The following is a 27,626-nucleotide window of genomic DNA, read 5'->3' on the forward strand; positions in this document are numbered from 1 at the left end:
ATTCCTAACATAATTGTACTGCATTATTATTGTAAACATCAGCCTGACTGTCTTCTCCCATCAGGTGTGTGGTGTTCGCCTGAGACTCCACTTTGATGGATATTCTGAGTGTTTTGATTTCTGGACTAACATTGATTCACCTGATATCCATGCTGTGGGATGGTGTGAGAAGACTGGCCACAAACTGCATCTTCCTAAAGGTCTGAAAGTCACAACGAGAGACGATTGTGAATATTTATTATCAGAAAGCTAATAAGAAATGTAGACTAAATAATGCACATACCTCATTTGAAAACCGCACTATCTTGATCCTGGCAATTGCAGGGACAGTTTTAGGAATGTATGAGAAGCATTCCATACTTTGAAATGAAGCTAGGAAGTTGTACCAAAGGAGAAAATACTGGTCTGGCAGCTTCTTTAAGGAGAGAAAAGAGCTGATGTTTCGAGTCCAGATGACCCTTTGTCAAAGTTTCCTTTGTCAAAGCTTTTGTTGAAACCTCAGCTTTTGTTTTCCCCTGACAGATGCTGTTAGACCTGCTGAGATTTTCCAGCATTTTCTCTTTTGGTTTCAGATTCCAGCATCCGCAGTAATTTGCTTTTATCTAGAAAGTTGTACTCAGTTGAGCATGCTAAGCTATCCTATGCAAGGATAAATATTAGCTTGGTCACAGACCCTAATCTGGTTGAGTATTAGCCTACATACATTTGGCACTTTCATTGAGAACGTCGCACAGTATTTTGTTTTGTGATTTTATTAAATAAATTCTCATGATTGCATTAAAATGTCCGATCAACTTTCCCATTATTGATAGGATTCTGCCTTCCTTTTAGGCCAAAAGGAAGAAGACTTTAACTGGGCAAACTACCTGAAAGCCTGTAAAGCCCAACCAGCCCCAAAGAATCTATTTAAAGTTCAGAATACAGTGAGTATTTGTTTCATGATACCACACCATGTGACCCAATTAATTAATACTTTATTCTTCATTTTGTAAGATTAATTTTAGCTTAGATATTTAAATAAATTGAGCCTTCAGTTGCAGCAGACCTACTTCTGAACACAAAATTAGAATAGTCCACAATCCAAGCAAAGAAAGCTTTCTGCTCAGAGCTTCCAGGACTGAAAGAGATTGCTGTTTGTCAGCCACTGCCTGAGTGTGTCAGCACTGATCCTGGAAAGGTATGGGCTCATTTTATTTTAAATTCTTTTGCTAGGAATTGGGTGGCTCTTCTGCTTCCGCTAGGGTGATCATCGCTGTAGATGGCTGTTGTGACTGCAGTGAGATGTATGTGGCAGCCTAAAGAGAGCCTTGCTGAAAGGAAACATTTCTCTCCATTTGCATGAACAAATCTGAAGCAATGGATGAATATAGCAGTGACTCCCACCCCCCATTGCACTCACTGCTGTGAGATTTAAATGCTTGAAGGCATTGCGCCTCTCCTAACAAATGTCAGTGCCCATTTTCTTCCAGTTTGCTTCGCAACCAGCTCAGAATCATCACATTATTATGCCCACCTATATTTCAGTGAAAATTCCAGAGGATATATTTAGGGTCAAAAAGAATAGGATCCAGGATAATGAATCCTTGCGTAATCTTCCACCCCTCCTCTGCTATTGCCACTAAAGTGGGAAAATCAGCACTGAAAATCTGATCAGTGAAATTAATCATGCTCTGAAGTGTTTATTTGGTTTCTGTTGAACTGTTATAGCATTTAAGAATAATCTTGAGATTACTATGCTTAGCATCTTGCACCTCCCTCCCTCTGGAAAACATATATCCTACTTCTGGCTATGACACAAGTTTACAAATGAACCATGGCTTTTGATTGCTTTACTTCTCTTTCCAGAAGTTTTTTTTTTGCATTAATTATGTCCCGTAGTCTTCATGTTGTGATGAACACACCAGATTCTCAGTCATGAATGCAAACCAGGTTGTCTATTCCCCTTATTATGGAAGCTTCGACATGTACGTGTTCTCCTGGACTGTGTCATATTATTTCCCATTGATAATCCTTCACGCTATAGTTACCTGGTGTTTACTACCATTATTTTCATTACTGTCACAAACTGGATACCCACTGTGCAAGTCCAGACTGACAGCATTTCCCTATACAATTACTCTGTCTGAGGGATTTCCTATTTCCTCTGCTTAAGTATCTTTTCTTTATGTGGGTATACCACCTGGAACATATTTTGCAATAACATTCCGCAGTGGAACCAGCTGGTCTTTGACTTTAACATTTTTTGTTCATTAAGTCTCATTAAGAGTTGACTTTAAATCCATAACGAGATTACTTTTTCCCATCAGTTAAGTTTTTGTTCATAAAAGCGAGAGACTGAGACTCTCTGAGACTTGATTATATGTTTCTATCTCCTTGATTTTTTTGCCATTCTAGGATTTAACCAATTATGCATGTTGCACACATTGCAGGTCTAGTTCCCAAGCTCATCATTTCTGTCCCCCAAGCTGCTGTACAGCATACAAGCATTAACTCTGGAATTAATTTTCATGTTTACCTGACTTGAATGTTTAGATGCAGCCTCTCTCCTTTCTCTTCCCTTATATTTTATCTGACCAAACTGTCCAAGCTTGGCAAACAATTCATTTGACACTCTTTGTAGAGTTATCTATACATAATTTTTTTTTCTGGCCTCTCGCCTGCTCTTCATACCACATCGAGTAGTTTGTGGGTTAATATACTAGTTGAAAGCACTTCTGAAAATATGCTTCTTATTTTAAACATTGTACCTATTTGTCTGAAATGTACTATGTCTCACTCTCTTACAAAAAAATGTAACTTATGGGAAAAAGTAATCTTGTTATGGATTTAAAATCAATTCTCAATGAACAGGAACATTTAGAATTTAAAAATGTACATAATAAAGTTGGGAAGTGCACCAAGGATTAGAAAACTGAAGGGAGCAGTTTCGGCTCTTCAGTCATCATTAATTTCTCAGGGGTCACTGATTTGTAAAGGGTTCATGCAGCAGCCATAAAGTCTTATCATCCATCCTAAACATAAGTCGATGTTGAAGAGCATAGGTGGTATCCAGAAGGATACCTGAGCACTTTGACTTACAGTGTGGAGTGAACCAAGACATGACAGTTGAAGCAATTTTTTGTTGATAATAAAACTCTAAGGAAGCTCTTGGGCAGCTAATAAAAAGTCCTTTGACTTTTGCTGTTGCCTACTTCAAGGAAAATATTCCTCTGTACTTAGCTCTTGCTTCTACATGTGCGAATCTTCGACTTCACTGAATGTTGCCACCTTGACTTGTCTGCTTAAGTTGATGAGAACATTTTACTATTTTCAAATGAGCACTTCACTGCAAGACATCTGGTTAAAGCAGTTGGTGATGGGTGAATTTACTGCAATGAATTTGGGTGTCTTGATCAGCCATGTGATTGACATGTCTCCATCTGTTCTTTGTAATTTCTTCCACCACAGTGAGGGACAACAGCTAAAGTATAGCTAAGTATTCAGAAATGATAGATGCTTCTGACAGGATTCAGATGAGAAAGGATCTTTGACCCATCTTAGCTCATCTGTCCGGAAAGGCATTTAGTTCCATTATCAAATTTAATCATTTCTTAAATAATTGGAGGGTTTTGCCACAGCCACTCTATTCTTCTTTGATTCCACGTTGACTACTCTTTGTGTGTAGAACTCTGCTAACTGTTTTTTAAAAATTGGTTTGAATCTAAGCACTTGCCTCCTAGGAAGAAAAGAACAAGACCTTTTATCCCCTTGAATCTCTTTGCCAGTCAGGTCATGGCTGATCTGTGACTTAATTTCAAGGACTTCTTTTGCTCCATATCCCTTGTTAGATTTAGCTGAGAAAAAACTTTCAGTCCAGATTTAAAATGAAGAATTGATCCGATGTAAACCATTATTTGCAGAAGAGAATTCCACAATTGCACTACCTTTTGCATGTAGAATGTTTCCTAATTTCACTCAAAAGATCTGGCTGACCCTAATCTTTAGACCATGTAAAGGTATAATTCTTGGTGGATATTACAAGTTTTGGATCTCTATTCCAGAAACCAAATTGTTAATAAATATAGTGAATTATTAAAACTCCAGCACAGTTCCCTGTGGGACACAACTTGTCACACCTTACCAATGAGAGTGCCTGCACTTAGAAGGAGACGTGGAATTTCCTCACAACTAATACTAGGCTAACTGATCCAACGTTCCTAGGTTGCTGCTTTCATATTCCTTAAATAGTGAAACAACATGCAATTATTTAATTTAAAGCAACATTTCCTGAATTGAGAGAGAGTTGGGAGATTATATTCAGGGCATCTGCAATGCTCTCTTTTAATTCTTCTTAAAACCTTGCAGTGGAAGTCATCTAGTCCTGGGGATTTGTCAATTTATTGTCATTGTTTTCTTCATCAGTGTTATTTTGCTTACATTAATCTCGATGAGTCATTATCCTTAATTAAATGTTACATTCCTTGGGACATCTGGTATGCTACCATCATCTACTGTAAATATAACACCAAGTAATTATTTAAAATGTCTGCCATTTTCTGCTACTAACTAGATCATAAAATCTGTTTCTGACCATCCTCATTTTTTCCAATATTTTCTAATAAGATGTATTTCGGGTTTGTTTTGCATTTTTATTGTGTTTTTTTTTTCAACCCTGTTGTCATCCACATTCTTTTGGCAGTTAGATCTCTTGCCCCTTAAATCTGTGCTGTGTCACATTAAGTTCTTCTTCAAACACCTCCCAATCTTATGCTTTAGTTTGAAGTCTTTTTCCAGATCTACCTTACCAGCACTGCTCAATATTTTATGTAGCTTCAGAAGATTATCTCATATTTGCTTCCATGAAAGAGGAGTTTTTCCCTTGCAACTCAGTGCTGTGATACTCAGAATCATTCTCATGGCTCTTTGAACTACTTTCCTTGGGTTTTAATGGTCAGGACTGGGTTCAGTATTCGAGTTGTGATCTGGCTAGAGGAATATACAGTTTGAGCATAACCTTTTCATGACCCAGCTTTATTATTATTACTCATAAAGAACATCACAAGTACGGAAATATTTTTGTTGCCTTACAAACTCACATTTTGACCTTGGAATTTAACCAGCAGCAATTACATGATACTTAAATGCATGAAGATTAGGAAGGACTGGATTACTAAGAGTTGATTTAACAATAATTTTGTAGAAAAAGTCAGTTTAGATTTTTATTACTTTTGCATGCATTTGGGTAAGAGAGAATATGAGCTCATCAATTGTCAATAAACCAACAGAAATAATGTCAACTATAGTCTTGCGGTTGTAAAAGGGCTGTTAAACATCTGTCCTCCTGTATAGCGATAAATTATACTGAAAATATTCTCTATCTTTGGTACCTTTTGTTTGTGTATTGTTGGGAAGTTGGAATGAAATGAAACATAGAATTGGCTAAAAAAGAAAACTGATAGGGATTTAGCTAGACTGAGAACATGTGCAATGCAGATTAGCCTAGTAACAGTGTGAAAAACATACGTTGTTAAGTGAAGTGGAGACTAGCAGTCCGGTGACCTAGATCATTGCCACACTCAATTGCGGAGCAATGCTCTCAGAACCAAGTTGTCCTGCAGAAAAGAAGCAGCAGTCGGTCTGTGTCAGGCCCAGTGATCGCAATTTGACCAAAATTGCAATGTATGGATCAGGTGAGAAAAGCTATGTGAAACTGGGTGCACAGGCATCTTTTCTTGCCTGATTCAGCAGCACTCTGTACAATTTCAACGTGCTGGCGAGGATCTGTCAGCCAGCTGGAGAGACAGCCTAAACACACCAGCAACGCCAAGATCCTGAGTTCAGGGCTCCCTCTCGTAGTTACATTTTTAAACATTTATGTATTAGTCATAAGTAGGCTTACATTAACATTGCAATGAAGTGTTACTGTGAAAATCCCCTAGTCACCACATTCCAGTGGCTGTTTGGGTACACTGAGGGTGAATTTAGCATGGCCAATGCACCTAACCAGCAGGTCTTTCAGACTGTGGGAGGAAACTGGAGCTTGCAGAGGAAACCCGTGCAGACCCAAGCCAGAAATCAAACCTGGGTGTCTGGCAGTGCTAACCACTGTGCCACCCCATATCGCCCCTCCCCGCCACCCCATTGGACATTGGACATTGGAGCCCCCCCCCGCAACAAACAAGGAGAACCACTCACTCCAAACTCCACATACAGATGGGAATTTCCTCCCTTCCCTGCCCCTCCAACTCAACGGAGGAGGGTAATCCCCTTTGCTGGAGCCCCCTGCATGTGCCAGATTTAGTAGCCATTATGGGATTTGTGCCCATGGCTAATGGAATTGCTAGATCACGATCCATAAGTTCTACCTAAACTAGAAGAAAGGTTCCCAAAACAAAGCTCTGATCCTGTGTGATAATTATTTGCTGGATTTGGCTCATAGTCCTAAAACCTGAGGGATGTTATCTTGGGTAAGGTGAATTCTCAGTTTAAAAAAATAGATTGATTTAGATTGGGTGATTTGAGCATACTGTCTGGGTACCCATTGTTGTAGTTAATTGTAAATGTTGTCCTTTATTGTTGCCTTTTTGACTGTGTGTTAAAGTTTAATAAATGTTTTGTTATTTGAATAATTTACAACAAACCAGGCTCCTTTCCTCACCGAGTTTCATCTCTTACATTTTTCCAAATTGCAAAAATCAAAAGTTAAGAACAAGTGTTCTAAGTTTCCCTTCTGGGATTTGGATTGCCCACGCATTGAACATCAGTGGGGCCCTCAACAGTATATGAACTCTGTCGTAATGGACAGTATTTGCATTTTAAAGAAAAATAAATTAAAATAATTCTGGCAAAAGCATTTGAAATGAAATTCCATGTGTCTGAAAATCTGTGATTCTGATCTGTTGTCATAGCATTGGTGCAGTTTGACTTTAGTGCCCGTCAAAAGTTTCCATGGTCAGGCTGTTTAATGAGGGTGACTGCCCCTGTGCATACTTGACGTACCTGCTAGACTAGAGGGGGACTATAATTGTGTAAATAGCAAATTTCCTGGATAAGATCTGGCAGCTGATGAAATTCATGGTCAACAGTGCTTGTAAGAAGCTGCCCACAAAGATCTAACAATCTGTATGGTGTGCATTTTCTTTTTCCTGATGTTAGCTTGAATTTGGCACCAAGTTGACGGAGTCTCCAGGTATCCAACAACAGTCATGTCATCAACTATATTTTTGCAGACATCAAATCGACTGATTATTTTTCACCTTGTTTTAAAATTTTACAGATATCGAAATATGATTGGGACGCAGATATGAGATTAAGATAGAAGCTGAAATAAGAACATAAGAAATAGGAGCAGGAGTAGGCCATCCAGCCCTTCGAGCCTGCCCCGCCATTCAACAAGATCATGGCTGATCTGTCGTGGCTCAGTTCCACTTTCCCGCCCTCTCTCCATAACCCTTAATCCCCTCTCTTATCAAGAACCCATCAACCCGCTTCTTAAAAATATTTAGCGAGGCAGCCTCCACCACTTCAACGGGCAGAGAATTCCAGAGATTCACCACCCTTTGAGTGAAGAAGTTCCTCCTCAACTCCGTTCTAAACCGCCTCCCCTTTATCTTGAGGCTGTGCCCCCTAGTCCTACTGTCTTTTTTGAGCGGGAAGAGTCTCTCCACCTCTATCCTATCCATCCCATTCATCATCTTATACGTCTCAATGAGATCTCCCCTCATTCTTCTAAACTCTAACGAGTACAAGCCCAGTTTATTCAGCCTCTCCTCATAGCTCAATCCCCTCAACTCCGGTATCAGCCTAGTAAACCTCCTCTGCACTCCCTCCAGGGCCAAATTATCCTTGCGCAGGTGCGGCGCCCAAAACTGTATCAAAAACCAAATCAAATAAGTTAAAATACGTGGCTTATTTTTATCATAATGGAAAGATTTGTCATTGCACCGATATAAAATTAACATTTCAGGACCAGAGAGGTTTTTCAGCAGTAATTATGATATTAGTACACTATTACAAACTCAGTTACAGCTCAGTCAACAAGATGCAACATTTTCAAGGGAGCCTACAGCAGCACTAATCACTTCAAAAGGGCAATTTCTCATCCATTCACCAAATTCTAATTCTACATACAATTATTGGTGACAAATGCTCTGTAATCATTCTTAATACTGTATTACCTTGTGATCTTTTGATAGATTGGTATAAGAAGATCAGAAGTGTAGCAATGTCTTGGAACTGGAATGATGTGGGACTTCCATTTGCTGCTTATAGGTCACCATGCTGACTCCATTCTCAAGTTGTGGAGTCAGCCAGTTTAAATTGACAGAGATATGCAGAGTGTGTAAATTCAGCCTGTTGTCTGAAGGAACTGCAGCAGCATCTTGTGGAAAAACGTAAAATCTCGAACAGCAACTTCTAGATTTTTGTGTATAATTATATATGTGTGGTCTCCAGGGCAGAAATATCCTACTGGAAGCAGCAATTGGAAGACAGCTGATTTTACGTCACAATCCCACTTCTGTCCCCAGGAGACAATTTGTTGGGGAGATTGGGGTCTCAGTGACCTGAGAGATGGGTCTCCTGCCCAGTTAATGGCTCGGAGGGAGGGGCACAGGAAAGGAGGTGGACCATGTCCTGGCCTGAATTGGCAGCCATTGCTGTAACTGCTGAGTGTGCTTGATCTTAAAAAAAAAATTAAGAGGATCTTCAACTTCAAAGTAGTCATGGAAAATGGAGAGCAGAGACAGAGGTGAGGGCAAGGAAAGATGGGCTGTTGAAATTTTATTGCTACCCTTTTTTTCATCCAAATTTTCACATTTCAGAGAAATCAGTTTCAGCATTTCTGTCCCTGTTCACGTCAGGCTTCAGAGAGCTTCCCATGGCCACCCGCCCCCATGAAAATCTCGGCAAGTCAGAAGGCAAGCTCGCTAATGACATCAAAGTGGCCAATTAACAAGACAGGCAACATACCATTCCTACCAGTCCTGCACTCTACCCCCCCTTCTCTGGAAAGTCTGAGTCCGGAGCAGATGAGGCAGACCAACATGCAGGTGCCATTTTTGTCGCCACACCTCTTTGTGCTGATCCAGCCACTGAAGTTGCTGTCAATCTCAGATGGGTAGTGGCAGTGATTGGTAATTGTTCCATCATAATTGTTCAACTTACTAAGTAATCACATTTAAAGACATCCATTTTTAAATAACATACAACATGGTTTGGCAAGATATGTAATCAGTTTAGTGTATCAAATTTTGTTGCTTTCATTTGCTCTTAACACACATATCCTTATCTCTCATAGACTGTTACTCCTTCAGGATTTCGAGTTGGAATGAAGCTGGAGGCGGTTGACAGAAAGAATCCCTCCCTGATCTGTGTTGCATCAGTGACAGATATAATAGACAATCGTTTTTTGGTGCATTTTGATAATTGGGATGATACGTACGATTATTGGTGAGAAATGCTCTATAATCATTCTCAATACTGTATTAACTTGTGATTATTTTTGATGCATTGGTATAAGAAGATCAGAAGTGTAGCAGATGTCTTGGAACCGGAGTGATATAGGACTTTCATTTGCTGCTTATAGGTCACCATGCTGACTCCACTCTCATGTTGTGGAGTCAGCCAGTTTAAATTGACAGAGATATGCAGTGTGTGTAAGTACAACCTATGGTGCTTGAGCTTCATGGGATCTGGGCTGAGGGCATAGAAAATAGAAGGGGTTAGGCTCCACATGGGCTATGGAGGAAGGGTTGGGATAGGTGGTAATTGCCTGAAGAGTCAAGGAAAGGGGGAGTGACCTGATGTAGTATTAGGATTTTAAACCCACTCTTGCTCACAGTGGCAGTGACAAAATTTGAGCGGTAACGATGATAGATCAAAGAAATGAGAGCTAATTTACATAAAACTAGAACTGGAAATCCTTGCAATGCAGACCAAGGCACTGTGGTTTAGAAGGTTGTTTAAGGCAGGGTGAAGAACAGAAAAATGTGGCAGGAACAGGGGACTTCATCATTATTGGGATAGAGAGCATCCTCTGCTGCTGAATGAAAATCCCAAAGAAGGTGTTGCCTACCTAATGGTAGGATAAGGGATGATATCATGGTGGCTGGAAAGTGAGGGGAGTTGATCTAATCGTTGTGGTACATGTTTGAACAAATGTCAGGAGGTCCTGCTGAAAAAGTACCAGGAGTTAGGCTCTGAATTAAATAGCAATCTTCCCAGCCAATAATCTCAGGATTATCACTCACGTCATGAGTAAATTGGCACAGGTCAAGAGAATGAACATGTGGCTAACGGGCTGGGGTGGGAGAGAAGAGTTCATTTTTATTGAATACTGGCATTGGTTTGGAACAAGATTGAGTTATACCAATGAATCTCCACTGGAAGTGCAACAGGACCCATATACAAATGGGAAGAGTAAACAGGAAGGTGGCAAAGGCTTTAAATGAGTAAAATATGATCAACCTAAATGTAAGCAAAATAGTGAAAGATGGCAACCAGAAGAAAGTAAGGAAGGACATTAATGGCAAAAGAATAAAGAGAGTTTTAGAACAGGAGTTTAAAAAGATGATTAGACATTAGGTGAGAAAAAATCTTATTAAAATTGGTCAAAATATCTGTCCAACAATGCACGCACTGTCCATAATAAAACAGGAGAGCAGGAGGTGTGCAAGATAAAGGATCAATCATATTAATAGTATAGTCTACAGAGCACTTAATGTAGAAGGGAGGAGAAGGACGATTATATGCAGACACATTCGAGAATTGAGTAAATAACATGGGGATTTTAATTACCAGAGTATTTATTGGATAAAAGTAGTAAGTAAGGGGGAATAAAGAAAGAGAGTTCCTACAATGTGTATGAGGTTCCTTTCTAATGCAGTATATAAAAATCCAGCAAGGGAAGATTCACTATTGGATCCAGTCATGGGAAATTAACCAAAGCAGATTAGAGAAGCAGAAGTAGGGGCACATACAGGCAATAATGACTGTAATATAATACATTTTCAGACGATAAGAGAGAAGAACATAAATATGAAAATCAGGTTGATAGATTGGAGAAGAATTGGTTTTGAGGGACTGAGAATAGAACGTGAGGAAAGTAAAATGGCAACAGTTTGGACAAACAACAATGTAGAGTAACATTGGGAAATATTTAAAAATGTTTGACAGAGTGCAGGAAAAACATATTTCCCTAAAAGAAACAAACTAAATGCTGGTTGGACTCCATGAATGAATAAAAACATAGGGGAATAATGGATGGTTAGAAAAGAAGCATGCAAAGATAAGAAAGAATACAAACAGATTAGGAGAGAAGTCAGAAATAACAATTATGAAGGCAAAGTGGAACAACAAAATTAAGGTATCAGGTAATAAAACAAAATAGTAAAATACTTTACAGGTGAATCAATTAGGGGAAATGAAGGCTAGAGTGGGTCCTGGGACCATTAGGGATAATCAGCATAATATTACAGGTGAAGATGGCAGAAATATTAAATAAGCATTTTACTTTGGTATTTTCCAGAACAAGTAGATATGTCATTGAATGATGAGACGAATAATGAGATTAGTGCGTTTAAAGTATAAAAGGGGCTGTAATAAATAAATGAATCAAACTTCAAGAATAAAACCCCAGGTCCAGATGGGTTGTGTCCACACATTTTAGAAGAATCTAGAGAAGAGATAGCACAGGCATTATTACACATATTCAGTAATTTGTTTGGAAAAGAGGATTGATGAATAGTAAAAAACATTTCTTTATTAGGTGACAGAACATGTCAAGGGGATTATAAATTAGTCATCTTAACATGAGTGCTAGGAAAGTAATGGAATTGCTGCAAAAGAGAGAATAGATGAGCATTTAGAAACTATAACGAGAAGTGGCGCAATCCCCATGGGGAAATTGTAAACCAAAATAAACAAATTTATCCAATGACCTTCAAATGACATAATTTCACCAAAAGATTTCATTTTTTGTAAGTTTTACTTTAATGTGAATCAGAACCAATGCAAATTAAAGGCAAATAAATCTTCAAATAAAAAGGTAAATTTCACTTTAAATAGCTGAGACAACAAAGATACATCTGACACAACCACAAGCATCCGCATCACAGCCTGCACAAATGTGGCACTGTGTGCAATATCATAATCTTTCCAACTCACTTGATTTGTCCCTTCAGTTGCATTCATGAGCAAGTGTATTCTATTTGAGATTGCTGGATACAGTTGACACCAACAATTGTATGAACCTCCTTTTGCTAAGCTCATGTGAATCTTGAAGACGGAGCTTTCCAGCGTTTCTTTCTAATTGACCAACGACAGTACCCAGTTCACAATGTAGCATTCTGATGCAAGCTTTCTGCTTTCCTGCATGCTTGAGCTATTCTCCCTGCTTTTTAGGATTCAGTTCCTATTAGCTCATTTGTACATCAGTCCCACAATGCTTCTGGAATTCTGTTTTTCGTAAGAGTAGGCCACCAGGCTCTTCAAGCCTGCCCCACCATTCAATATAACCATGGCTGATCTCATTATAGAATCCCTACAGTGCAGAAGGAGGCCCTGCGGCCCATCGTGTCTGCACTGACCACAATCCCACTCATGCCTTATTCTCGTGACCCCAAATATTTACCCTGCTAATCCTTGTGACACTAAGGGTCAATTTAGCATGGCTAATCAACCTAACCTGCATACCTTTGGACTGTGGGAGGAAACTGGAGCACCCAGACATGGGGAAAATGCCAACGACCCAAGTCGGGAAGTCCAGTCCCTCTGGCGTTGTGAGGCAGCAATGTTAACCACTGTGCCACCATGCTGGCCTTAGCTCCTTTTGTATGTCCTTTCCCCACAGCCTTTTCTCTGTTCCTTGATCTATCAAATAATTATCCACCTCCACTTTAAATGCCCCTAATGATCCAGTCGCCATAATCCTCAAGATTCTAATGATTCGCCACTATCTGCGAGAAGAAATTTCTGTGCGCCTCAGTTTTAAATGACTAGCCCTTGGACTTGTAGCTATGTCCCCTTGATCAAGACTCTCCCATTAATGAAAACATCTCATTATCTACTTTGTGAAGCCCCTTCAGAATCTTATGTTTGAATATGATCACCCCCTAAACTTTTTTTCCTGCTGCCACATAGGAAACAACTTCTCATAAAGAGCTTGCTGGCTTCTCCTCGTTTGAGTTCTGTGTTCCCCTTTTTGTCTCTGTCTGCTTTCTCTTTGTGTCTGCATCTTAACTTCCTGCCTGCTGGTATTGCTCATAGATCAAAGGTTGCCACGTCACATGAACTAGGATTCCTTATTGTCAAAGAAAGTTACAATTTTTACCTTTAAAATTCATATAAACTCTTCAAAATCCTCCTCAAACACTCTGGAAACCAATTATAAATTTTGCAGGCATTTTCAAGAAATTACATTATTTTCTTACTGCACTGCTACTGGATTAAGGTCATCATAGAAATCAGTATAGGTTTTTAAGAGATTACTCTTGCATGACTAATCTTATTGAATCTTTACGAGACAGTAACAGAGAGTAGAGAATGGTAATACAGTAGATGTAATTTATCTGGATTGTGCAAAGGCCTGTAATAGAATGATTCATAATAGACTAATGAATAGGTCAGAGAATATGGAGCCCAAGAGACAAATAGCAGAGCTAGCTGACTTCAAAACAGAAAGCAGAGCGTGGAAGTAAAGAGTGATTAAGTGACAATAAGGAGCTGTTCCATCTCATGCTGACACCACTGCTGTTCATAACTTACACTGAGCTTGGACTTGGAAACAGAAACCTTGTTCTCAAATGTGTGGATATCACCAAAATGTGGAATAGTCAATACTGAGGAGGGTTGCATCAAATTACATTAATGAACTTGCAAAATGGACAAATAATTGATAAATGAAATTTGAAATAAATAAACATGAGGCAGTAGAAAAATAGGGAAGTCTTATTATTTGGAAAATGTAAGTTTCAGTAGGACAGAGGAGGAAAAGGATCTCTAAGTACACAAAAACTAATCACAAAACATAAGCGATAAATACATAATCATAGAATCCTTATAGTGTCGAAGGAGGCCATTCAGCCCGTGAAGTCTGCACTGACAACAACCCCATCCAGGCCCTATCCCTGTAACCCCACATATTTATTGTGGTAATCCCCTGTGACTAAGGGGCAAATTAGCATGGCCAATCAACCTAACTCGCACATCTTTGGAGTATGGGAGGAAACCAGAGCACCTGGAGGAAACCCATGCAGATACAGGGAGAACATGTAAACTCCACACAGACAATCACCCAAGGCTGGAATTGAACCCAGCTCCCTGGCACTGTGAGGCAGCAGTGCTAACCACTGTGCCACCAAGAAGTACAATAGGGAATGCAGAAGAAATCTTTTTACCAAAGAGTGCTAAAAATGTGGAACTCACTACCACAGGGAATGGTTCAAATAAGTAGTATAGCTGCATTAAGGAGAAACTGGACAAAAATATTAGAGAGAAAGGAACAGATGGCTACAATTATAGATTTAGATGAAAAAGATGGGAGGAGGCTCGAGAGCAGCATAAATGCTGGTATGGAGTAATTGTGTTAATTAATCTGTTTCTGTGCTGTATATCCTGTATAATCCTATGCAGTGCTCCCCCCACCAACACCCTGCCCCCCTCCCCCCACCAACACCCTGCCCCCCTCCCCCCCCCAACACCCTGACCCCATCCTTGCCTGTAGAATTGGAAAAGTAATGTGTTTGGGGTTAGGTATAGGACATCCACTAAGGATGAAGTATTTATTTGGTGGAGGAAGGTGGCTGTGCCATCTTGCTGAAGCGCAAATACCTTCTGCAATACATTGGGTTTACTGACCTTCCTGAGCAGCCCAGAGATCCCCTGAGCATTACTTGCATTGTTTTTATATGTGTAACTCATTGTCCTCAATCTTAATGGAGGAGTCATAGGTGCAAGGGGATTCCAACAGTAAGGAGTGAAAGATTAGAATCCCTACAGTGCAGAAATAGGCCATTTGACCGATCAAGTCTGAACTGACTCTCCAAAGAGCATTCCAATCAGGCGCCTTTCCCTCCTGCCTATCCCTGTAACCCTGCGCATTTACCATGGCTAATCCACCTAACCTACACATCTCGGGGGTAATTGACGATGGCCAGTCCATCCAATCTGCACGTCTTTGGACTGTGGAAGGAAAGCGGAGAACCCAGAGGAACCCAGACTCCACACAGACAGTCCCTAAGACAGGAATCAGATCTGGGAACATAAGAAATAGGAGCAGGAGTAGGCCATCTAGCCCTTTGAGCCTGCCCCACCATTCAATAAGATCATGGCTGATCTGAAGTGGATCAGTTCCACTTTCCCGCTTTCCCCCCATAACCCTTAATTCCCTTGCCTAACAGAAATCTACCTACCCATGACTTAAATATATTCAACGAGGTAGCCTCCACCACTTCAATGGGCAGAGAATTCCAGAGATTCATCACCCTTTGAGTGAAGAAGTTCCTCCTCAACTCCATTCTAAACTGCCCCCCCCCTTATTTTGAGGCTGTGCCCTCTAGTTCTGTTTTCCTTTCTAAGCAGAAAGAATCTCTCTACCTCAACCCTATCTAGCCCCTTCATTATCTTTATGTGTCTATACGCTCACCCCTCAGCCTTCTAAACTCCAACGAGTACAGGCCCAGTCTATTTAATCTCTCCTCATAAGCTAACCCCCTCATCTGTTATCAGCCTGGTGAACCTTCTCTGTACTCCCTCCAAGGCCAGTATATCCTTACGCAAATAAGGGGACCAAAACTGCACACAGTACTCCAGTTGCGGTCTCACCAGTGCCTTGTACAGTTGCAGCAAGACCTCCCTACTTTTATATTCTACCTCTCGTGATAAAGGCCAACATTCCATTCGCCTTCTTGATCACCTGCTGCACCTGCAGACTGGGTTTTTGCAACTCGTGCACAAGGACCCCCAGGTCCCTCTGCACAGTAGCATGCTGTAGCTTTTCACCCTTTAAATAATAATCCCTCCTACTATTATTTCTACCAAAGTGGATAACCTCACATTTGCTAACGTTATACTCCATCTGTCAGGTCCTCGCCCACTCAGCCTATCCAGATCCCTCTGCAGACTTTCCATATCCTCCACGCAATTCGCTTTTCATCAGCAAATTTTGTTACCCTACACTCAGCCCCCTCCAGATCGTAAGGGTCCAGACCTGGGGCCCTTATGCTGTGAAGCAGCTAACTATCTGGATGTGCAGATGTCAGTCCCAAACTCCTGCAGCGCACAAACTCTCTTTATGTTCTGCTCAAAAAGAGAGTAATGTGGATGAGATACCGGGGACTATTTTGGAGGACTTATGATAGCTGACAGGGTCATGGGACAATCTAGAACCAATATTGGAGAAGAATTTGAGACAATATAGCACTACCTAGTAGTGATATTGAGGATTATCTGATGTCCATTTCCCTGATACACAAGGCCTTCAGGTTGTTCATGCTTTGACTGCTGGCCTCAGGTCCTGTGGAATTATTTGGGAAGAATACTGAAAATTGCCTTCCCGCAGCTTCGGAAAGATATTACTTGGGGTCTGCAGGAACTGCCTGTTAAGATTAGGTCCAACCTCCTAAATGGATCCTTGATTTCAGGACCTGTTATTAGGGCTGTAGGTGGAATCTACCCTTGTCATCTTTCAAATCAGCCTCCTCATATGCTTGCTCATTTTGGTGAAAGGTTATAGAACCTGCAGCGATGTCTTTATCTGAAATTGCTTTAAGGCAGCTTGTAAGATTCTTTCTGAACAGCCCGACTGAGAAAAGGGGGCCACTCAGTGGCACAGTGGTTGGCACTGCTGCCTCACAGCACCAGGGACCTGGGTTCAACTCCCGGTTTGGGTCACTGCCTGTGTGGAGTCTGCACGTTCTCCCCGTGTTTGCATGGATTTCCTCCAGGTGCTCCAGTTTCCTCCCACAATCTGAAAGACCTGCTGGTTAGGTACATTGACCTGAACAGGCGCTGGACTATGGCAACTAGGGGAGTTTCACAATAACTTCATTGACAGTGGGAGCAGTGGCCACTTCTGGCACTACAGGCTGTCTCCAATGAAGGAGAGTCATGGATCTGGACTTTTGGTCCGGGCTTTCACCTAGGCTGAGCTTGCAATCACCAACGAGTGGGGTTGGGGGCCAAATTTGTCAGCCCTGGTGACAGGATTGGCCAGCAGAACACAGAGAATCACCACCCTAATCAGACTGCAAAAAGGCCGTTATTCTGATGTCATGAGTTGAATTGGGAAACCACATGTCAATGTTTTAATAATAGATTTATTCACAAAATGCACAACTATTTCTGCGTACTTCCTGCTAAACTAACATCCAGTATCCGAGAAGGCTCTTTTTATACTGCTTTGAAAGAACCAGTGGTCAATAAAGAAATGATCAAACCTTTTAAAGGAGTCATACAAATGTTGGCCAGGGCACAGGGGTAACTCCCTTGCTCTTCTTCAAAGTAATGCAATGGATCTTCTACCTTTACCCAAACCAGCATATGGGGCCTCAGTTTAATGTCTGATCTGAAAGACGAAGACTTCTCTTTATACTTCTTTTGAGTATACCAAAAAATATTAACAGCCCATTAAAGCAGCAAGAAATGAAATACAGTTCCACCAGATGCTGTAGTGTGATCTGGACCTGTCTCCAGAGCTCCAACCTGGGTCTTGGGATTACCAGCCCAGTGATATGATCACAATATGATCACTGTCTCCCTGTGTACTTCATACTTTGAGTATACCAAGAAAAATAAACAAATGAACTAATAATCAAATTAACTAATTAACAGCCCCCTAAATGGGCACTGCAGCCAAAAAAACTTTCAGATACATTAAATTTAAATAATGTTTCCAGGGCTGCTGACACATGCCAGCCAATGCAATACCTACCAGTTGCGGAAGGCCCAGTCTTTCATTTAATATTCTTTTAAGGATAACCAATTAACAATAAAATAAACTATTTAGTGCTTGGCAGTCCTTGATGAGCATATTCCCTAATTATTCTCTTTCAAAATATAACAAATAATAAATTAAACTAATGCGAGATGGGGATAGAGTGACAGATCTGATGGAACATTGTGTAAAATAAAGCATCAGTAGGACACTTAATTAATTAAAGCAAATGTCATTCCCAGGGGTAATGATGCACCCCAGCCACCGCGAGGCTCACCAATTAGGGAAGGAAGTCTCTCTTTATATGTACTCAAGGTACTTGATCATTAAATGCCTATTACCTGTATCCTCAATCTTAATATTGTAATCAAAGGGTTCATCCTTAGTTGGCCTTTTAAGGACCTTAAATGGCCCATGGGTGAGCGGACCCCTGCTGTGGATTAAATCCTATCTGATGCGTATTCGTGTTGGACACATCACTGCTGCCATGCCACTCAGTTTGATGCCTTGACTGACTGCCAATCTTCCCCAGGTGAGGGCATTAAATTATAGCCCTTAATCTTGAGACATTCTCTTGCAAGGCTTATGCTTGAGGCAACCATCAATCCATAAGCCCAAATATCATTCCTGCACCCTTCAGATGATAGTCAATGAGAAATATGTCAATAATTCTGGAAAATAAGTTGACTCAGGTTTCCAGCCAGATAGTCCATTGGGGTCATCAATCAACACTATCCTATTTGCCTAAATGTTTTTAATTCTTTCAAGGGATGTGGGCTTCGCAGGATAGGCCATCATTTGTTGCCTGTCCCTATTGCAGTTGAGAAGGTGGTAGTGATCTGCCTTCTTGAACCGCTGTGGACCATGTAGTCTAGGTATGTTAGAATCTGGACAGATGTTTCAGTGAAACATTATGATCATCCAAAACCTGTGAGCTCACCCATTACCAGTTTCATATGTCATGCAGGTAACTTTCTGCTGTTTTCTATAAGTTTATTGTAAGTCTGGTACAATCTTGGCACGAATCGCACATGACTGCCATGGCAGTTTTTGCTGTCACTTTCTGCAGGTGTGCATCACCTTGGGGAATGAGCACTTCTTCAACCACAATTCACCAGTACCAAAATTTGTCTTTGTTTTAGAACAGAACTGATCTGATCTGCACTTTAACTTCTAGTTTTCTATGCCACTTTAGTAGGCTAGCTGTTTTTAAAAATTGTTTCATGTTTCCATTTATTAATTTGGTAATTACCTGTTTGGTAGGTGTGATGCTAGTAGCCCATACATCCACCCAGTGGGCTGGTGTCAGGAACAAGGCAAGCCACTTACTCCTCCTCAAGGTGGGTGAGTCATTACGCTTCACAGATCAGTACAGTTCTTTAAAATCAGGTTCTAAATGGATAAGCATGTGAGTTGGTTTGTTGTTCAAACCATCAAACTTTGTCATCATTTATACAGTTTAGGTGTTTCCTAGAACAGTATTTCACAAACGTCTTTGTAGTGCAAGCCCATTTTAATGCCTTAGAATCTCCTGCTTCTCCATCTCCTGCTACCCACCTTCTCTCCATCAGCTCCCTATCTCCTCTCCTTCAACCCTTATCTTCCCCTCCTCGTCATGTCCTCCTTCACTCCTCGTCATCTCCTTCCTTTATCCCTTGTCTTCAACCCTTGTTTCCCCCCTTCTTTATTCCTTGATCTCTCTCCTTCACCCGATCCCCCATCACCCTTTATCTCCTCCATCCCCGTCTTCTTCCCCTCCCTATCTCTGCTTTCTACCCCTCCCCCATATTCCCCTCCTTCTTCTCCCTCATCTCCTTCTCTTCCCCTCTTGCATCTTCTTTGCCTTCACCCTAGTGATCTTGTTCATGGGGAAGTTGATGCAAAGGCAGAGTTTCTAAAAAAAAAACACCTACTTATTCACAGGCTATTTTGCAGCAGCAGCAATTGGGCTTCAGAATGCTGTCCGCTAGGCCACGTCTGCCAATATTAAAGTGTGAGGATGTAAAGGGGCCTCACAGCTGTCAGAAATCAGTCCATGATTTACGGCAGCTATTATAACGTCAGAGTTCACAACCTCACTGGGGGTCCTGACCCAAAGTCTGGGAAGCCCTGGCCTAGAATATGTATCAACTTAGTTATCTAATGAAAAAGAGTGCAATGACAGAAGTTATGTAGAAAATAGCTATCATTCATTGATAAAATAATGTCCTGCACCACGAATTATAACAATAGAAATAGAACAAAAACCCTCAAATGATCAATTCTGGGTGAAATTGGAAGCCATTATTCCTGTTGTCCAGTCAATGGTAATATCTAATACAGTTGTTTGTGTGAATCAAGCAGTCTTCTCATTGCTGTGCCCTGATGACTCTATATCTCTCCTCATCATAGCTGTGAGGGCCTCCAGCCTCCCTGCCACCAGCACTTGTTGATATTCACTAGTAAATCCCTCTGCCTCACCTTTTAACATAGTCAAGAGGTCACTTACCCTTTTGGCATTTGAACGTGATGAAAAGTGTAATAAAGCTTCTTCGGAAAAATTCATCTCCTTTGAGATGTCATTCTTGGGATGCCCTCCCTGATTGTTGAGAAGGAGCGAGAGGAGAGTGGGAAAGGTTGAGAGTCAGGCTGACGATGAGAGGCTGGGACTGTAGATGGAATACTTCACAATGCAGCGGCAAGTAGTCAAATTGTGCATTTCTCAAACAACATTAAGGGCTGCAGTAATTTTCAAAGACCTTGTTCACCAAAGCTTGACAGCTTTGACTTGCCCCCTCCTGATGGCTCTTGAAGGATAACTGATTTTAAGTGCTTGCTGCTGCTGCAGTTTCAGAAATCCCACGAGATTGGGGCTTTCCTCAAGTCTTATCCTTTCTTTGTATATTGTCTTGTCCTGTAGAGAGAGAATGTCACTGAGTACCCTGGGCCAAAAAGACCATGAATGTGAGTCTTCTGCTTGTTTTGTGGAATGCTGAGGCAGACGCAAAGAGATGACTATAATGGGTAGTTGTTGATTTTAGAGCATGTGTGTGGAGTGTGAGGTGAGGAGAGAGCCATGACAGAGTGTGTTTTTTGTATAAAGACGAGGAAGTTTGAGGAGAATGATGCTAGTGGATGCTGTGAAGGAAGAAGTGAGGGAGTGTGATAAGAATGGGAAGTGTTTTGGTGTGGCCTTCTGCCAGTTGGTAGACAATGTGACAAAGAGCAGGGAATTGTTCAAAGTGGTTGTGGGGAGGAAGGATTGTTGCCATTTTGTTTAGAAGTGATTTAAAGACTCCCTGGACTGGATGCAGATTCAGGAGTGATGCTCTGGGAGTTGACGAAACCAGTGATCTCTTCCCATACTTGGTGTACTTAGGGATTTGCCTACAACGTATGCTAACTCAGTTTCTTGTCACACCTTTCCAGCAGCAAAATCTCTTGATGCAACCTGCTATAAGGAGTGGATTCTCATTTCAAATAAGCCTTTGGCTAGTTGACTAAAATTGTGGTCTGGCACTGGCTGGTGAGAGGCAGTTTGGCAGCTGTGGTTTTCTGCGCGATCAGTAAATCAATTGGGACATCTCCAGTAAGACTATAACGAGGCCAAGAATTAAAATATCTAAGCCAGCTTTTGGAGGCATCGAGTGAGTTTTGAACTGACAAGAAATAAATTGGTGCTTGTTCAACTTCTTTAAACATTTTGTCTCTTCTCTCTCAACCTCACTTCCTTTCCCTTTTTATTTTGTTTTCTGTACTCAGTTTGGCATTGAATTTAACAGTTGTAACTTGCACTTGCTGGTTTAGACTTTGCATGTCTCAGACAACACGTGCATACAGGCTCTTTTTTTTATCGCTTCTAACCAAGACATGTAGGGAGAGATTTGAGGAGCTGAAGGTCTAGGCATCTGAAGGTATGGACACTATTAGGGTACAATTGAAATCAAGAATACGCAAAAGGCCAACATTTGATGAGCACAAATGCCTCAAAGAGTTGTAGAGCTGGAAGAAATTACTGAAAAAGTGGGGTCATGCAAAAACAGATTAAAAAGTTAAAATTAAAACATTGCTTGACCAGGAGCTGCTGTACGTCAATTGAGCACTAGGATTACCAGATTTGGGCAAACCAGATTTCGTGCCTGTTAATGCAAGAGCAGCACAGTTTTGGACAACCATAAATTTATAGTGGGTGGAATGTGGGAGACCAGCCAGGAGCCCATTGGAAAAGCCAAGTCTATAGATATCAGAGGCACAAATGAAGATTTCAACAGCATTTGAGCTGAGCTGATCTGGGGTGGGATTGAGGGATGTTAGAGAGTTGGCAATAAGTCTAACTGATGCTGCGAAAATATGGTTGGAAGCTTATCTTGGGGCCAAATTTGTGAGCAGAGTGGTTTAGTCTTGGCCAGTTACCAGGGAGCATGAGAATGGAGTTTGGAGCAGGGACCTAAAATAATAGCATCACCTTCACAACAGTTATTTGGAGGAAATTTCTGCTCCTCATTTATCAGATGTCAGATAAGCAGTGAATGATAATTAAGTAACAGTGGAGGTGTTGAGAAACAGCTGTGTGTCCTCAGTGCATATGTGAAAACGTATTCTATACTTTGAAGGATGCTGAGGGGTACATGTAGATGAGAAACAGGAGGCAGCTGAGGATAGATCTTTGGGGGACACCAGAGGTAACACACAAAAGCAGGATCAAATACAATTGTGAGTGATTCTCTGGCTACAGTTAGCGAAATAAGAATAGAACTAAGTGAGAGCTGTCAACCCAGTTGGAAGAAGTTGAAAAAGAAATGGAGGAGGAAACTGTTCAACGTGTCAAAGACAGGTTTAAACAGACGAGGAGCATAGGCTACTTTTGTTCCAGCTGCCGCTATTGCTTTGCTCTGTTGCCTGCCACACAGTCTGTTTTAACCCTTATATGTTGGACAAATAACTTTGAGTAGACGTCTTATTAGTACAACCAATATTTATTTAATCCTACACAATCAATAATCACCCACCCGACCAACAATAAGTTATCTTACAGAAAATACTAGAATTCAAGTCCAATACAAGACCTTGACTCAACTTTGTGTGACTGGCAAGTACCCAAGCAGATATTGGCCTTTATCTGTGTGCTGGTCTCAGTAGTCGTCTGCATAGCCTGGTCCTTTGGTCTGGTTTGGCACTCTAGCTCTGGCCTTTCTTCCTTCCTTCTCGGCTGTGGTGGCTGTCCTCTTGCTGGTGATGTTCACCATTGTTGTAGCTTGTTTGTGGGGTCAGAGGGAGAGAGAGATTCCTGGTTGTGCAGCACCCTTTATACCCCGTTTGGTTTTGTGTCCCTTTTTGGCCATTGCCAATCAATTGATCAGGACTTGATCACCCTGATTGATAAGAGGCCAATCAGATGCTACCACACCGATCTCTGGGTGTGTCCCCAACGGCCATGTCTGTAGGTGTTGGAAGCACATAGGTCACATACCTTCCTTCTAAGTAAGGGATCACGGTGCCCTTATGTCTGGTACACAACCCAATGTGACCAGAAAGTCTCTTTCATCCTGGAGATGAAACAAGTCAGTGTGACTGTAAAGTCCCTTTCATCCTGGAGATGACCCATATCTTGATAATTCATTCTTCAGGGTTGCAGCCTGTTTGTCCCTGTCTTTAAACTGCAGCCTGTTGGTTTAGTTCTTGCCCAGTTGTCCCAGAGTGCTTTACGAATTGCCATTTTAGATGGCCTGTTTGGCTACAGCTCCCTTCACTAACCCACTGCACCAATCTTCTTCTTAAGCTTTTCCCTACCCTAGCCCTGAACTTGCATTTTTCTCCAGTTTATGCCCAATTGCTCCACATGGCCTCTCCAAAGTTCAACTTGTCCTCCTCTTCCCTATAAACTGCTGTCACCCACTTTCCTTTCTGGTTCCCATGTTAACTAATATTATTTATACAGTTCTTTCTTTTCATGCATTGTCTTTCTCACGGGTGGGGTGGGGAGCGGGAAATGAAGGTGGGGGGGGCGGTGGAGAGCGTGCAGCATGGTGGTTAGCGCTGTTGCCTCACAGTGCGAGGGACCCGGCTTCAGTCCCTGACTTGGGTCATTGTCTGTGTGGAGTTTGCGCATTCTCCTCGTGTCTCTGTGTGTTTCCTCCAGGTGCTCTGGTTTCCTCCTACAGTCCAAAGATGTGTGGGTCAGATGTTATCTGCGACTCTGAGAATCATTTCAGCATTGTGGCTAGAGTAGAAACCAGACTAGAGGAATTCAAAGGTGGAGTTCTTGGAAGGATGCGTGTGAAAGATGGGAGGCAACAACACGTTCAAGGTGTTTGAAGTGGAGAGAGGTTGGAGATGGAAAGTTTGAAAGGACGTTAGGGGTCAACATTTGGCTTTGAGGAGAGGGGTGATGAAAGCACATTTAAAGATGAATCATAGAATCCCTACAGTACGGAAGGAGGCTGTTCAGCCTTTCAAGTCTGTACTGACCACAGTCCCACCTATTCTCGTAAACCCCCACATTTACACTGCTAATCCTCCTTACAGTAGAGTCAATTTAGCATGTCCAATCAACCTAACCCACACATCTTTGGACTGTGACAGGAAATCAGAGCACCCGGAGGAAACCCACACAGATATGAGGAGAGTGTGCAAACCCCACACAGACAATGACCCACGCCGGGAATCGAACCCAGGATTCCTGGCGCTGTGAGGCAGCAGTGCTAATCACTGTGCCACCGTGTCGCCCCCATCTGACAAAGACAATGCCTGAAAAGAAAGAACTGTATGAATAATATTAACTAACATGGGTGCCAGGAAGGGAAGGTGTGTGACTGTGGTTCAGTGGGAAAAGATTTGAGGGAGGAAGAAGAGGAGGACAAGTTGAGCTTTGGAGAGGCCACATGGAGCAATAGGACATAAACTGGAGAAAAATGCAAGTTCAGGGCTAGGGTAGAGAAGAACTTTAGAGAAAGATTGGTGCAGTGGGTTAGTGGAAGGGAGGGAAGTGACAGTGGCAGCTGATTGGGTTCCCATAGTGACAAAGTATTCCATGAGTTCTGGGCATGAATTGTTTAAAATGAGGATGAAATAATAGGGTAGAAGGGTTTCAAAAGTTGGCTTGCACTAGAAAAAGAAGCAGTTGGCTATCTTTGCATTCTACATTATTTTGGAATAATGAGCAATTTAGCAGAGCGGAGCAGGAAGTTCGTGTATTATGTGATGCAGCCAGATTTAGCAGTGGATGGCTAAACCAGTGTCTTCCATATCCAAACTGGCAGCAGATGGCTAAACCAATGTGTCTGCTATATCCAGTCTGGCACTGGGTGGCTAAACCAGTGTTTGTCATTCTTTCAAGTGTGTTTCCCTTGGATTCAGGAGAATACAGATCAGGGCTGCACAAGGAGGAATGATGGGGTTTTACTGGGAAGAGAGTATTTAAGGTGGAGTGAGAGTGAGCGAGGACAGTTGGGGTGTTGAAACTGTGGTTGCAAATGAATTGGCAGATAGTGTTATTCCAGGTCAGATATAGGAGAAGGTAGAAATGGGGAATGGAGAGTGAATGTGAATGGGTGGCCATTAATGCGTTGGGGTATTTACATGGAGGGAGAGATCAGTGAATTCAAAGAAGAAAGAGCATGATCATTTACTGAAATGAAAGTTATAAGCTAGCCTAAATGATAGAAGCGCTGAGTTGATGGCCCAAGTGAGAAATTATATTTGGTTATGTTTGGCATTAGATTAGTAGCAATAACAATTGAACTTGGTGAAATATAATTTTGTGGCATGGTGTCCTCCCAATAATGCCAAATCCAATGGGCGCGATCTTACCACCTGTTCATGCCATGCGCCCACTGCATTGAAGATGGAGATTTTGGCAACAAGTTAAATTTCTGTTCACTGCAGTGGGATGGGAAAGTCCCACTGGTGTGAAAGGTTGAAAAATTTGGGCCAAATCATAACCTTGTTCTTTCTTTCAGATAGGTAATGTTCTAGAGTATATTTAGCTACTTATAAGTGTTATCATCCAACCTACCTAAGTTAGGCTTAATGAAGTTTAACCATATTTACAAGTTAGTACTCCTGACTGAGTGCTGTAATTATCTAAAGTTAATATTTTATTTCCTATATTTGTATGGGTATGAATGGCTGTCAACATTTCAAGTTCAATGTAGAAATACATCAAAATGTGCATTTAAGTGTGCTAATATTGAATCATAGGGAGAAAAAACTACTTGGATTTTTGAAAACTGGTAATTTTTATTGGTAGGCAGTGCATGCCCCTTGTTACAGTCCCAACTGCTTTGATAATTTACAGAGCTACGTGTTAGTGCTTTTGTAGTGGAATTTTAATGATCATTGGTTAGATTTTAGTGAATTTGATGATGTATTGGTTGCAATACACCAGATTATTTCTATAAATACCATTTACCATTTAAGATTGTTATTTTAGTTTGAAATAACCTGTTTAATTGATGCTTTCAAATAATTTGTGAAGTCACCATTCTCAAAGTCCATTTTTGATTTATCCAGAAAAGTAGAAATAGAAATTTAGCCTCGTCATTAAAATTGCTTCATCATAAGATTGGATACTGCAGTGATCATTTTATTACAATTATTGTAATTAGAATAACCTTCCATATTTAATGCGGTTTAATATTTATGTTCCACAGTGTTACTATTATTTGCAATGAACTTAAATGTATTGTAAAACTGCTGGCAGTTCATTAACAACTGTCATTAGTTGTCCAATACTTCCCAAATATTTAAAAAAATGACTGGTGGTGTTAGAAATGGAATGGCCAGACTGATACAGTAGCAGTAGGTACTTTTGAGATTGGAACAATATGAAGCAGTTATTTCATGTGTAAATGATTTGCTTTATTTAAACAAGACATAAATATTTTGATGAGCATCACTCTGAAAAGTGGATGGCATTTCATGCATATGGCATATGGCCCATGTTGATATTTAATCATAAATGTCACTGCTAATGTTGCCTCAATGTTGAAACACTGATATAAATGGAGTTTTGATCTTTGCCGAACCCACACTATAATAAAATTGAAAGTTCTCAATTCTTTTGCTGTGTGGAATTGTGATGTAAGAAGGAAATTCTCATTCAGTACGATTATAAAATAATAAATCAAAACAAATCAAGTATCGTTTGTGCACTAAACTCACCGACTATTGACCCAAATTGTTAGCTTAGTTTCTCTCTTCATAGTTGTTGCGTGACTTGCTCGCAACTTCCACCATTTTCTGTTTCGATATGGACTTTTCAATCAAATTTATCGGGCCAAATACGTTTTTAACAAGATTTATTTGCCCTTATGAGGTTTCATGTTAACCTTTTAACAACATTGAACTGATTTGTTTAAAGATAGTATATATTAGAAGTGTGAAAAAACTCTGATAGACCTTGTTGAAAGATTTTTAAAAATCAGATAAATATTCATAAATGCTGTTTACATCAATGGTTTTAATGTTTAAAAGATCCTTCCAGTAACAATATTTGCAAAATAGAGAAGGCTCCTTAATACTTAGAAGTGCCTGCCCTAAGATGTTTCTGTGTGAATAGTTAATTGTTAGTGAACAATTAATTCTAAAACTTTGCTTTTCCATACCTGCCTTTTAAGTCTGCACTTTGGCAGTTGAAGTTGAGAGATCTCAAGGGTACTGTAGATTAGTCCACCGCAAAATGTGAAATATGTCACTTATATTGACACCCTAGAACCTGGACATTTATTTTAAAATG

The 27,626-nt window shown here is 40.9% G+C and overlaps 1 protein-coding gene across 1 annotated transcript in view; it reads left to right on the forward strand.

Annotated features, from left to right (window-relative positions):
- LOC145346986 (lethal(3)malignant brain tumor-like protein 4) overlaps window positions 1–27,626 on the forward strand; it is a 329,699-nt gene that overhangs the window by 111,025 nt on the left and 191,048 nt on the right. Inside the window, exons 11-14 of the mRNA XM_080194871.1 lie at window positions 65–200; window positions 832–923; window positions 9,278–9,429; window positions 19,175–19,251. Of these exons, the coding sequence (XP_080050997.1) occupies window positions 65–200; window positions 832–923; window positions 9,278–9,429; window positions 19,175–19,251 (457 nt within the window). The remainder of the gene's footprint in view (window positions 1–64; window positions 201–831; window positions 924–9,277; window positions 9,430–19,174; window positions 19,252–27,626) is intronic.

Source organism: Carcharhinus amblyrhynchos, chromosome 8 (assembly GCF_965287045.1).
Source record: "Carcharhinus amblyrhynchos chromosome 8, sCarAmb.v2.hapA, whole genome shotgun sequence".
Taxonomy (NCBI): domain Eukaryota; kingdom Metazoa; phylum Chordata; class Chondrichthyes; order Carcharhiniformes; family Carcharhinidae; genus Carcharhinus; species Carcharhinus amblyrhynchos.